This window comes from Hibiscus syriacus, unplaced genomic scaffold, assembly GCF_006381635.1.
Source record: "Hibiscus syriacus cultivar Baekdansim isolate YM2019G1 unplaced genomic scaffold, ASM638163v2 tig00110652_pilon, whole genome shotgun sequence".
Taxonomy (NCBI): domain Eukaryota; kingdom Viridiplantae; phylum Streptophyta; class Magnoliopsida; order Malvales; family Malvaceae; genus Hibiscus; species Hibiscus syriacus.
This window is the reverse complement of record NW_024062812.1, coordinates 877,137-891,373: the sequence shown is the minus strand read 5'-3', so window position 1 is coordinate 891,373 and position 14,237 is coordinate 877,137. Positions and strand designations below refer to the sequence as shown.

The 14,237-nt window shown below is 35.8% G+C and overlaps 1 protein-coding gene across 1 annotated transcript in view; it reads right to left on the bottom strand.

The window, feature by feature from the left end:
• The window catches only part of LOC120137145 (helicase protein MOM1-like), a 29,505-nt gene extending 22,188 nt beyond the window's left edge, over positions 1-7,317 (bottom strand). The window contains exons 1-2 of the mRNA XM_039152974.1: positions 6,602-7,317; positions 5,861-6,389 (exon numbers count right to left, since the gene is read on the bottom strand). Of these exons, the coding sequence (XP_039008905.1) occupies positions 5,861-6,389; positions 6,602-7,166 (1,094 nt within the window). The 5' untranslated portion in view covers positions 7,167-7,317. The remainder of the gene's footprint in view (positions 1-5,860; positions 6,390-6,601) is intronic.
• Between the last annotated feature and the right edge of the window lie 6,920 nt (positions 7,318-14,237).

Genomic DNA, 14,237 nt, shown 5'->3' with positions numbered 1-14,237 from the left:
TATTGAATGACGAGGGTGTTCCAACGGCCTTCTGTCTGGTGGAATTAATTGGGGTCCCTTTGTTATGCTGGAATGTATCTTTCTTCGAGCAGATAGCTGGGAGATGGGGAACAATGGTAGACATACACGATGCTACTAGGAAAAGAGAAGACCTCACAATGGCGAGAATTTTAATGAGGGTGGCAAGCCCTTATGATGTTCCGGATGTGATCACTCTTGGATCATACGGAAGATCCTTTAAAGTCTGTATCAAGATTGGATCAGCGAGCGAGTCATCAAGTTCCTTCTTCAGTGATTTTTCGGTGGAAGGTTCCGGTGGGGGTTGTTTTGAAGAGATGATATCTACAGAGGAAGAAGACAGAATATTGTCAAAAAGAGGGGAAAATGCAGCATGTGCAGCAGCAGAAAATCGACTGAGAGTTGAAAATTGAATTGTCCAGGGAGCTTTTTCTGGTTCTGAGGGAGCAGGTGAGGAACAACAACTTCCAAGACTTTCCTTTCTAAGGAAAGGCATTAAATGTGGGCTGCCAGAAAGTCAGAACGTTGGGAGTATAAATGTGGGGGAGTTTGCCGGTTTAGGTATTAGAAATTCAAATTTTTCGGCAGATGGATCACAGGCCCAATCTGAGGATTTAGGGCAGGCTGGGTTAAAAGATTTTAAGTTTATTCCTTCTGGGCCAGCATTCAAAATAAACAAGTTTGGTGAAATGGTCCAGAACCATGTTTCAGTAGAGAATTGCAACAGAATGAAAGAAACTTTGGAGAAAAGCCCAATTGTAGAACAGTCTGATGGTGCTGGAGCAGAGGATAATGAAGCAGAGCTAAGGCTGGTTGAATCCATCACTATTAACTCAGAAAATAATTCAAGGGGTAGACAGTTATATCGTTCCAAGAGGCTGTTAACAACAAAAACTGATTTGCGAGAAACTAGAAGTATGTGCAGTTATAAAAAGGTCTACAAGAGATCGAGGGACAGGAAACATTGGTTTGGGAATATCCTGAATTTCATGTCTGAATCAGAGGAAGTCACAGTTTGTCAGGTAGGGAATCAAGTGGATTTTAACGCTAAAACAGATTTGTTTATCTGCAGACTTGATTGTCAATGGGAACAAGGATTCTATTGACAGAGGTTCAATGAACGGGAATGAGGATAGGGAGATTGAAGGATGGTTTTCAGAAGGAGACTACTCAAGTTTCAAATCTGGTTTGTTGATCAGAAGAGCCAAAAGAACTTTGTTAAGGGAAGCAGTTGAACATGTGAGCATTGCTACAACCTCCACTCCAGCCTTCTCAGATTTATTGGAGGAAGCTTTAGCTACATGAGAGGTTAGGAAGCTTTTGGGATGTCTTTCAAGGAAGGGAAAGAAGCATTTTTGGAAAAATTTTGATTTTAGATAAAGGCTCGAATGGAGTTATTCAAGGTGATGTTGAAGGAGGGGATGTTTTGTTTCCGAACTTACAATGATGAAGACAAAGTTAATCATTTGCTCATGAAATGTTAGGGGTTTGGGTAAAAAAGAAAAACAGAGGGTTGTTCAGAATTTAACTTCTCAAATCCAGCCTACTTTTCTGTGGTTGCAAGAAACTAAGACAAAAAAGATTCAAAGGTATTTTTTTTGAAGGAGTGGGTTAAACAACCTTAGAGGTGTTATTGAATCTCCTTCGATCGGATCCTCAGGGGGTTTATTATGTTGTTGGGATGATAATATTTTTGAGTTGGAAAATCAACATGTTAGCAGGAGATTTATAGTTGTTCTGGGTACAAATTTCGAGCTAACAATTTCAACTGTGGCTTCATCAATGTCTATGGCCCATCAATGAAGGAAGAGAAAGCAAGTATTTTTGAAGAATTAAGTCTATACTTAAGTGGTTAGAACTATCCTGTTTGTGTAGAAGGGGATTTCAATGCTTACTTGTATGAAGAAGAGAAGATTGGCAGAGGGCAAAACAGAAATTCAATGGATATTTTCAGTCAGTTTATTCTTCAATCTGGTCTTATTGATCTTCCTTTGATTGGGGCAGGTTTACTTGGTGTAATAACCAAGATAATCCCACCTTTGTAAGATTGAACCAGTTTGTAGTTGATACTCAATTTTTGGCTACATTTCCTGACATCATTCAGTCACTTCTCCCAAGGTTTGTGTCAGATCACAATGCTATAACTCTTGAGAATAAGGGTATAGATTGGGGTAAAAACCTTTCAGATTATTTAATTACTTGATGGAGGAGGAAGATTTTGAGGATTTGGTTAAGTCTGCTATTCAAAACAGCAAGAAAAATCAAAGGAAAGCGGGTGTTTTTAATCTTCTGAAGAATACCAAATGTGCAATCAAAAAATGGGCTGGGAGGAGAGATCAGTATCCAGGAGCTTTGATTTCAGAATTAGAGAAGAAAATTCATAAGTTAAGAGGTCGACGTACAGCAACAGCAAGGTGTCATTGACAGTGAAGTACTAGAAGAATTGGACACTCATAGAGCAGAATTGTGGAGACCTTATAGAATTCAGGAGCAGATTTATTTCCAGTATTCCAGATCGAGATGGATAAAAGATGGTGATCGTAATACCAATTATTTCCATACTTGTGCTACAGTGAGAAAAAAGAGGAATGCATTGCATGCACTGAACATTAGGGGGAACATTATTCAATACCCGAATGAAATAAATGCCACTGTGAGATTACTTCTTTAAAATTTTCAATGAACGATCCACATTGGAAACTCAAGACATAAGGCTGGATTTTTCCAGAATTTCTTTCAAACAAAGTCAGTTGCTAGAGAAAGAATTTGGGTTTTTTTAAAAGGTTTTGGCATGTTCTTAAAGAAGATATTATGAAATTCTTTCATAATTTCTATTTGGGGAAAGAATGGGAACATTGTATAAACCATACATTTATCACTCTCATTCCAAAGAATTCAAATATTGGTGGCCTAGAAGATTATAGACCCATAAGCTTAGTAGGTGGGCTATATAAGATCTTGTCTAAGTGCCTATCAAGGAGGTTAAGGAGCTGCATTTCAGACATTATCAGTCCTTCTCAATTTGCTTTCATCCCCGGTTAACAAATTTTGGACTGTTCTTTAATTGCTAATGAGGGGATCGACTTTTGGAGGAAGAATGGGTTAAAGGGTTGTGTTTTTAAAGTTGATTTTAAGAAGGCATATGGCACAATAGACTGCCCTATTTTATTCAAAGTAATAGGGAAAATGGGCTTTGGTTCTAGATGGAGTGGTTGGATCTCGAAATGTGTTACAACAGCTTCTGTATCAGCCTTGGTCAATGGGGTTCCTTCAGACGAATTCCCAATGGCAAAGGGTCTTCGACAAGGTTGTTCCTTGTCTCCTTTGTTACTCAACATAGTGGGGGTTCTTAATTTAATGATCCTTAAAGCTGCTTCAGAGGGTTTATTTTCGGGTATGGTTATTAGCAGGGAGGAGGGGATTTTCAATTTATCTCACCTACAATTTGCTGATGACCTTATAATTTTTTGTGGTGCATCGAAGCAACAGATTATGAATGTTAAGAGGGTGCTTCAAGTGTTCGAAATTATGTCTGGTCTTTAGTTGAATTTAAAGAAGTGTAAACTATTTGGGGTCAATTCGAATGAAGATGAAGTAAGAGAATGGGCAAAGGTTGTTGGATGTTCAATTGGTAGCTTTCCTTCAGAGTACTTAGGACTTCCTCTTGGAGCACAAAGAAATTCTGCTATTTTGTGGGATCCAGTGGTTCACAGTTTCAACAAGAAGTTGGCGGGTTGAAAGGCATCCTCGCTTTCTATGGCAGGGAGGTTAGTATTAATAAAATCAGTCTTATGCTCGCTTCCTACATATTTTTTGTCATTGTTCAAGGTTCCGGCTTCGGTCTACAAGTCCCTAAACTCAATCACGTCCAATTTTTATGAGGCGGAGGAAACGGTAAAAATAAGATTCATTGGGTGGGCTGGTCCACTGTGTGCAAACCAAAGTTAAAAGGTGGGTTGGGGGTTCCGAATATCAACATGGTAAATAGAGCTCTTTTAGAGAAATAGTCTTGGAGGTTTGCAAATGAGAGGAATATGGTTTGGAGGAAGTTTATTTGTAGTTTTGTACTACATACAATATAGACTCTTCATTATTGTTGTTTGACAGTAAGGTTACTACAAAAATTTCTTGGATATGGAGATCTTTGGTGAACAACCATTTCAGAGAAGACTCTATTGGCTGTAAAATTAGAAGCTACTATAGTTTTCATGTTGGTGATGGGAGTATCATTCGGTTTTGGCAAGATGTTTGGGCTTTGGATCAACCATTATTGGTCATTTTTCCAAGTTTATTCTCCATTTCATTAAATAGGACTGGAAAATTATCCGAGTTTGGTGAATATAGCTCTAGGGGTTGGTTTTGGGATGTTCAATTGAGAAGGGAATTGAATGATTGGGAATATGAGCAGTGGTCTAATTTGATGGCAATCATTTCAAACTTTTCTCTTTCAGTTGATTCCTCTGATGGGTTGGTTTGGAAGGGCATTGGAAATAGGGTATTTTTTGTCAAATCTTGTGTTACTCATTGTTATTCAGGGACTTCAGGTTCGGAGGAGGTTCATTTCTAGAAGAATGTAATTTGGAGGGGATTGATGCCTCCAAGAGTGGAGACATTTGTGTGGCAAGTGATTCTACAGAAGCTGGCAGTGAAGACAGTTCTGGTTAAAAGAGGTGTGAAGGGTATCGATTACTTGTTATGTCCTTTTTGCAAGCAGTTTGATGAATCCCCTCACATTTATTTTTTACTTGTTCGGTGGCTTGGTCTATATGGAATAAATTCTTGAGGTTCTGGAAGATTCAGTCAGTTTTTCATGTTGATGCAAAAAGATTTCTCCTTGCATGGGCTGATTTGAGGACTAACTCACTCATATGGTCATTTATTCCAGGAGTCGTCCTATGGACCATTTGGAAACTAAGGAATTCTATTGTGTTTGAAGGAGGAAAGCTAGATCAAGCTGAACTTTTCTTTTTAGCTAGGTTCAGGCTTGCTTCATGGTATTTAGCAAAGTATAAACAGGTTTTGATCTCCAAGGATTCTCTTATTTCTGATCCTTCCTTAGGGGATTCTTGTTTTCCTTTCTCTAACCCGATTATAACTATTATTTCTTGGTCTCCTCCTCCAAAGGGCTTCATCAAATTAAATGTCGATGCAGCCACTACTAGTGATTGGAAGAGAAGTGGTTTAGGTGGTGTTTTAAAAGATGACTCGGGGTTAATCCTAGGATCTTTTAAGGAGTCTGCTGGTCCGAGACCTCCTACTTTCATGGAATTGAAAGCTATCCTAAAGGGCCTACTTTCTTTCACTCTATTCGACACAGGTTCAAGGATCGCTTAATCATTGAGAGTGACTGCAGGGTGGCAGTTGACTGGGTTAAGGATATTGTTTCATGTCCCGACGTTTATGCTTACATGGTTAGAGATATTATTGAAAAGCTTAGAGTTTGTGAAGGTGTTATTAGATGGGTTAATAGGACAGCTAATCTAGAGGCAGATGCCCTAGCTAAGGCTGGAATTGGTTGATTTTTATGTTGTTTTTAAGGGATGTAATTAGTTTGGTTGTCTATCTCCTTAAGGGAGCTATAGGGTGTTGTATTCCTATGTTCTAATCATTTTATTAATGAAATCCTAAGGCAGTCTTTTCCTCCTTCCGCTGATTAAGGAACTGTTTTCAAGTTCCATTAATCATGAAGGGGGTTTTTAACGAGGCCGACTATTCTTATAAAAAAAATCCAAAACTCTAAAATACAACAATAGCAAGCAAATTATCATTTGAGTTTCATGAACTCACTGAAATAAAATAAAAAGCTTGTTGATTGACCACCCAACTAATAATATATCAGTACCTTTGCCTTTTAGAACACATTCCACAAGTCTCAGTGTAATCTTTTCTTTTGCAACCAGATGACAATGAAGTTCCATCCCCGGTGTAGGTGCCAATTTCATGACTTGACAATTTTGGAGAAGCAACGGAATCAATGTCTATATCATGACCTTTCCTTTCGGAAGGCATGACTTCTAGAATCGTCTCCACACTGATATCGCAATCAAGGAACTCTCCAGGCACGATGGAGTTTACCAACTGTGGACTTTGTAGATTTTTAATCGAGGTTGTTTCAGTAGCATCATTCGTTTCTCCTGATACCAAAACATTCTGGGACAATTGTGGATCACCCCCATTAGAAGACATATTATTGCAGCTGTTCTTTTGGCTAGTAGGAAACAATTTATGCTCATCTTTTCTTTTAGGCTCTTCCTCAGCAAATCGACTTGTATTTGTCACCGTAGTCCTTTCATGGGTTCTCTCGGTGAAATCTACTAAAATTTCCTCCTCCCTCCTTCCACTATCAGCTCCATTCAGATATTTGGAACAATCTACAGAACAAGCACAACTGTCTAAGAGTGATACATTTAATCAAACAAAAACCTACAGAAAAAAATAAAGAATAAATATCTTAAATCAACATCCAAGCTACAGTAGATAATTTCATTTACAGATTATACAAGCAAATCAAAAACAGCATAACACATGGTACCATCTTTATTACTCCGTACAACAAGAAGAATGATAAAAAAGAAGGTTGTACCTGTTCCATCAACTTTCTTGGGTTGTTTTATGAACAATGCTTTATACGAGCGAGCAGTCATTCTCTTCTTCTGGGTTTCTTCAGCTTGCTCACCTTCTTGCTCGACTTTTTTAATTTCTACAGTTTGCATTGTCGATTGTTTGACACACTTGTTTTTTTTCTCTTTCTTCCTTTTCGTTTTCAACACATTCAAGCTCTTATCAGATCTCTTTGATCCTGAAGAAGCAGATGAGGATATCTTACCCCTCTCAGATCTCCTCAAAGGACTAGCATTCTTCATGCCTTTTTTCTTCTCAACTCGCTCAGATTTCCTCTTAGCCGGAGTCATTGAATTCAAATTTGAAGTCTGCTTCTCAAGACGCTCTGACTTCCGCATACCAGAAGAACTTGGCGGAGTCATGTTTTTCTTAGATAGGGTTTCCCTAGGTGACCTCCTAACACCAGATGTTTCTGCTGTAGCAGCACCCAGATTTACCGACTTTTTACCAATATTTTGACTTCCTTTTAAATCATTATTTTCATCATCCTTAGCTTTCCTACTAGAGGATCTAGTACCATTAGCCATACCTTCAATGCAAATAAAAAGATCTTAAAACTACAGTGCATAGAGAATGAAGCAGAAATTCACAATTATTTCACAACAAAAGGCCATTGTTCACAACATTAACTTGATAGTTGATCATATTACTATAAAATATGTGTCTATAACATATGCATAAACTCAGCCGAATATGAAAGCAAATCATATATAAAGAGAAAAAAATGAATGTTACTAGTAGTATCATGGGAATCAGAACAATAACATGGCATTGAACCCTATAAAAAGTAAAACCTAACTCAAGACACCGATATAGTCGATAACAAAAATTACCATCAATTTTACACAAATTTAGTAATTTCAATCCAATCGCAAGCTGTTCAAACTAAAAACACTGACAAACATGTCCGATTTTTATTATTTTTTTCGCACGATTGTGATTTTCCATAATAGAGAATTACGAACTTACCTGTATGTAAATCTAGTGGGAAGAAAGTTTCCTCGAGATTTTTTCCCTTTTCCGTTTAATGTTTGGATAGGATTTGTAATTGACTAAAACAGTAATATAAAGAAATAAGGAAGAAAAACAAATTTAAGCAGTAAGGGTTAGAAAAAGAATCGATAGAAATAGTAGAGAGATTAAAGAGAAAGGGGGAAATCCTAAACAGTTATTCATTCATTCAGTTGTTTTATATCCTACCTCAGTAGGGATTTTGGTCAATTCAACTCAAAATTGTTGTTCCATTCGTCTAAACTCGACCCACCCGACTCTAGAGATATCTTACGTGACTTAAAATTCAATTCAAAATTTGAGATAAAAATGAATATTTAATTTAATATAATTCCATATAAATATATATAATATTATTTTTTTATGATAAAATAAGAATTAATTAAAAATATATATTATACAAGGGATATTATAGTAATTATTGTTACATATATAGAAAAAATTATATTTATTATTTTGAGTTAGGTCAAGTTAAAATCATTTACTTTAAACCTGACACGATCCCATCATTTATAAAATTCAACTTGACTTAAATCAGTTTTTTAAAATTTGAAAAATATCTACCATATTAAATTAACTCAAAACTTATTAAATTAAAATCAAATTATAACTTTTATTTTTAACTCAATTTATTATCTATAGAAAAAAAGAATAGAAAACTAAACATTTCATCTATTCAAATCCTCGATATTGTCGAAACGATTTTTCTTAAAAGGTGAGATTTAAAAACCACATTAATTCTTAATTATCCTCTTTTTAATTTAAAAACAAAATGCGATTTAAAAGACCTCTCGTTTCGAAAAATTTTGGATTTCTTTTACGATCAAAAAATACGGTTCGAAGAGTCACCACCAATCTTTAATTAGGGTGTGATTAGGCACCCAAAAAAACTGTCATTTTAAATAAAAATTAATTTTAATTAAAACAACAAATTGAGGTTTGTGTTACCAAAAAATGAGTTCGGGAGTCGGTTACGTGTGGGAAAGGATTAGCACCCCCACAACGCCCTAAATCGGTACCTAGTCGATTAATTAACGTCTTTGCAATGAACTTTAAAAATTTGAACTTAATTTGGCTTTTGATCCCATAAAAAAAGATATAAATTTTAAAAAACATTCAAAAGCACTCAAATAAATTAAATTAAAATAACCAAGTCGTTTTAGAAAGATAAAGAATGTTCGATTATTTACAAATATCGAGACCAGATCTTAAAAGCTATAACAACCTTTTCTCGATAAATTTAAATAAACGAATATTTCCTTTTCTTTCGTTCCCAAATTTTAGGTGACGAATCAATTTTTTTGATTTCATTTTCGGGATACACTTTTAATTTAAAATCGTCAAAACGGCCCTCTAATCAGTTAAGACAAGCCACTCAGGACAATTTTAAATTAAAAGTGTATTACCCTTAATCCAATTATGTAATATGTCGAGTTATGCACATGAGGTTACCATGCGAATCGTGGAAAAAGGATGTCATGCCAAAATCAATTAAATAAAATTAAAAATATCATACAACGTGACATACAAAAAAAAATTAAATACATATAATTTAATTAAAAATTATAAACTATGCATATTAACATATAATGTATAAGTGTGACTTAAATACAAAAATAAAAACCAAGCATATCAAACTACGAAAAAAATTGTACTTATTAAAATATAGACTACATAATATTGAATAGAAACTTTAACACCATAATAACAAACAAGATAATAAATGGTGTGGAAATGAACACATTATACCATACAAGATTTTTAAACTAAAATAATAATAATAAAAAAACCCTCATTTTTACAAAGGACTGAAATCAGAATAAATCCTAAATATACATGGGATTAAAAGGAAACATGCAAAAATCTATAATTCAAATGTTTAAACAACAACAATTAAAGAAATTACTAATCCGGACTAAAATTAAATGAAGTGGAAATTAAACATATATATCAATAATTAGAACAAGGATTAAAATAAAAATGAGCTTAACTAGTAAGGGTACCAAAAAGAATTTATCCAAAAGAATAACAAACAACACTGAAAATAATGACTTTAGGACAAATAAAAGGTAAAATTCGAATATAGATTTTACAAGTGACTGAAATACAAACACGCTAAAATATGAAGACTAAAACCTAATTTTATCTTTGTATTTGGTGACCAAGAAATAATTAACCCAAAATTACTAAGATATATATTAAACTAAACCTAATATTAAACTAATCCTAATCTACTTCACGCAGGAAACCCCTCCTGCCACTCAACTTCACTCTCCACTCTCCATTTCAACTTTCCTTTTCTTCTCGATGGAAACAGGGGCCAAAATCCATGGCCACCCACCTTCAACCGAGACGCCATTATCGCCGTTCTATTTTTCTCCAGTCTCTCTCTGGATCGCTATTCTATTTTTTTAATTTCTCAAGACCTAACCTCTACTCTTACAAATGATGGATATGCTCAAAGAACTCACCAATTGGCTCCAAAAGGTAAACACTAAACATTCTAATTTACCTCTATTTTTCATTTTAAAATTCCGAAAGATGGGAACTAATACAAATAATCTACATGCAAGGCTCTCCGAATAATTATCAATGCTTCAGTATTAATCCCGGTGACTCAAATCGATAAGCTTCTAACTCTTATTTTCTTTCAAAACAAATACAAAACACACACAAATAGTTGCTAGAAAGTAAATAAAATAAGATAAAATACCTCCTTGTTAATGCTATCCGTTTCTGGTTGTTGAAAATATTATTGCCCTTTTGTGAATGATTAATGCTTTCCTTCGAATGGAACCATGAAATCGAAAAAAAAAAATTGTTTCCTTTTATTGTTTCCAGAATGCTAAACCAGAAAAAATTTACAAACAAAATCTTCTTTTTCTTTTCTGTTCTATGTGTTTTTTCTCGTTTTTACTCTGTACTCTCATTTTCTCTATGTCCCCATCCTCCTTTCTTTAGAACTGCCCACCCTCCAATTTTATATCCCCCTCTATCCCATGAAAACTGAAAACCCCCCCTTTTTGTTAACTCCCGATAACCATTTTTTTTTGTTTTCCAGGAAGTATTCATATGGGCTGGAAATTGTTCTACAGGATCACTTGGCTTGAGTTGGGCCTTCAACTGGTCTGCTTCGGGTCTACCCCGACATAACCCCGGACAAATCGAGTATCTACAGCTGCCCCTCTTTGCTCATTATCGTGTAACGAGAATATAGCAAAGATCAAAAGATAATTGAGTTTGTCCGGTCTTGAGAACTTTAAAAGATTACAACACTCCATTGTTACTTCGAGATAAATGAAACTTGAAAATTCTTCAAATGACGGGTCCGCTCCCTCCTGTTAAGGGATTAAGGAACTCGAACAATCTTCTAAAAATGGGTTCGTTCCCTATTTCTTCAGGGAGTAGAACTCGAATAATCTTCTGCTTACGGGTTCGCTCCCTCTTGCTTCAGGGGGTAGAACTCGAACAATCTTCTGCCCACGGGTTCACTCCCTCTTGCTTCAGGGAATAGAACTCGAACAATCTTCTGGTGTGATTCTGCTTCACTATTCTTCCATGAATGCTCAACTTTGAAGGTTAATCTAGATATGAGAATCTTTTTGGACTCGGCTACCATCTAAACCTCTCTCTTCCTGGGACCTTGAATCGGTTAATTCGTGCGCATTTTCTTTTAATCAATTGTTCCGTTTCTTTGTACTTGAGAACATTCTCTTTCCTCCCACATCTGATGATCTGATGGTTGGCTCCAATGCTCTTCCGAGAATGCTTAAAATGGCCCGGAGGACTTATCATCTTGGTGTGAAAATATCCTACCCGAAGGTCTTATGGATGACCCGAAGGATTTATCATCATGCTCGAAAGACTTACTGATTATGAAATTTTGAAAATCACATTCTTCGTTTTCAAAAATTTCATCTTCTTAAAACATAAGTTTCATTTTCAAATTCATGTAAAAACATCCTACCCGAAGGTTTTATGGATGGCCCGAAGGACTTATCATCTTGCTCTAAAGGCTTACAGATGACCCGAAGGATTTAAGCATCATGCTCGAAAGACTTACTGATGGCCCGAAGGACTTATAAATTGTGAAATTTTGAAAATCACATTCTTTGTTTTCAAAAATTTCATCTTCTCAAAACATCATTCTTTTCATTTTCAAATTCATGTAAAAACATCCTACCCGAAGGTTTTATGGATGGCCCGAAGGACTTATCATCTTGCTCTAAAGGCTTACAGATGGATTTGCTTCACTACTCTTCCGTGAAGGCTTAAGATGGTGCTTCACTACTCTTTGGTGAAGGCTTACAAAATGGATTTGCTTTACTACTCTTTGGTGAAGACTTGACTTTGCCCCAATCTCCTGTGTACAAGTCACTTTAATCGAGTGACTCCTCTCTTCATACATGAACATCTATGTTTTTCTTCTATATCTGATGGTCATGACTTCAGAGTAATGCCTCTTCTGTGGATTAGACCTCTCAATTCTTCAGGGCATGCCTCTCTAAATGTAACTCCTTGCGTTTGAGGTTGGAAATTTTCCCTTCAAACTTGTCGGGCTTTTGACATCATGAATCTTCTCTTTTCACGGGAAGATCTGTCAAAATCATGTATTTATGCATGAAACACTAATGCAATTAAATGTATCAGTGTAATTCATTTTCTTTTATGCAAATGATGTTTTCATGAATGCATAAATGTTGAATCAATTTTCACTTGGCTCCAGAGTGGTGAGCTTGATCTTCTTCTATTTGATCATTCTTTCAAGGTTCTACTTCATATGCTCGTGTAGCAACTCACGGTTTCCAACTTGCATCTTTGACAAGCCCTCTGATCTTCTTCTTGTCATCTTTGTTTTCTTTCTTTATTTCGGAGAAAGTGTTTTCTCTCTCAACATCTTGCTATAGTAAGAAATACGACTGTGTTGCCCCATTTCCGTCCTTGGCTCAATTATACATTCAGAGTTGTTCTTCCAGGACTCTGCCATTGATCAATGCTCAGTTGATTTGCTTTACAAGGTAAGCTCTGCTCAAATTCACGGTCTGCCCCTAACACTTCAAGTTGTGAGGCTCATTCTCAATATCTTCTTGATCTGAATCTTGTCATCCCAACATGATATGGGTTTCTGGTCATGCCCCAAAGTGGGTACTCTTGGATCTCTTTGTGCCCAACATATCATAACTTGAATGTTCTCATTCTCGTGTCACTACATAGTAGTGTTGTCAAGTAATTTGAAGGCGTCTCTTCACATTGTCATAAACACTTAAGTGCCTAATTTTTCTAACAAAATGTCTTGCATTTTATACAAGTTGTAATATGTGCCCCTTCTGAATAATGAGATCATCTTATTCTTGATGGGTAATTGACAACGTCACAAGGAAATTTTATAAGTTTCATTCTTCATTCATTATGTTCTCTTGGACCATCTACTTCAAGATCGTGGAATACTTCATGTTCTGGCATTGCTTATTCCTTTTCTCCAATAGAGGCATAATGAGTCTCACAAGCTTCAAGGACCTTTCACACTTGAAACTGTCCTGTTTGAAAATGTTTTTCCCTTTTCTCTTATTATAGGGATCAAAGAATGAAAGAATTTTATAAAATATTGCCCCTTAATTCAGGCTCACAATCAAATCAAATCATAAACATGAGTTCAAAAAATATCAAAAGAATTAATAACTATTTAATTTTTCAGAGTTATAACTCTTTGACAAATGTCAAAATTGATGGGTTGGCTTCAGTTGGCTTCCTATTTTTTAAGGTTTCAGCCAACAAACTTATATTTCTTTCTCGGTCTTCGTGAACATCACAACATGCCCCTTCTTCTGGCTTGGTATTTTAATCGGATACGGACAAAATGATGCAACTTGCATAATCAATTACTAGACTTTATAGAACACTTCTATTTCAGTTCTCTGAAATCTTCCATTTGTTCAAGCCTCGTAGACTCCTCTAACAAAGGCAGTGCAGAAATATCGATCTAAAAATGAAATTCCTGAGTGCTCGTGTGAAGTTGACTATAACAGGTTTTCCTTAACTCCCTTAGTCAATCTTTACCGAAACTCCTTATTTAGAAAAACTTGATTTAATTTGCCATTGTCTGGCTAACTGAAATCAGCTTTATTGTAATTTGCCTCTATCGGGCTAGCAGAAGGGTTCGTCTCATCACAAAGTCTTTGACTTGACAATCACAGTGGAGCATACACCAAATTGCCAGATACCCGATCAAGGTCATGGTTTGAATATAATCTATTCATAAAGCCAGGGCTTTCGAGTTTCCTCTATAACCAATTGCTTTAGCGGAATAGCTCAGCTTTATTGTATATATATAATACCATCACCTTTATTAGGCTAGCTAAATTATGTCCATAAAGCCGGGGCGTTTAACCAATTGCTCTAGAGGGACAGCTCAAGCTTTATTGTATACATATAATATTATAATTTGGGTATACGGGTCCAATTTCTTAAGCTTGTCAAGAAGAACCTGTCATAGTCTAGGTGTTGTTGAAAGTCAGAAAATCTCATCGTTAGAGTTCAATTTCCAAGCAACTGACCCAAACTAGATTTACCTACTCGACTATTCCATC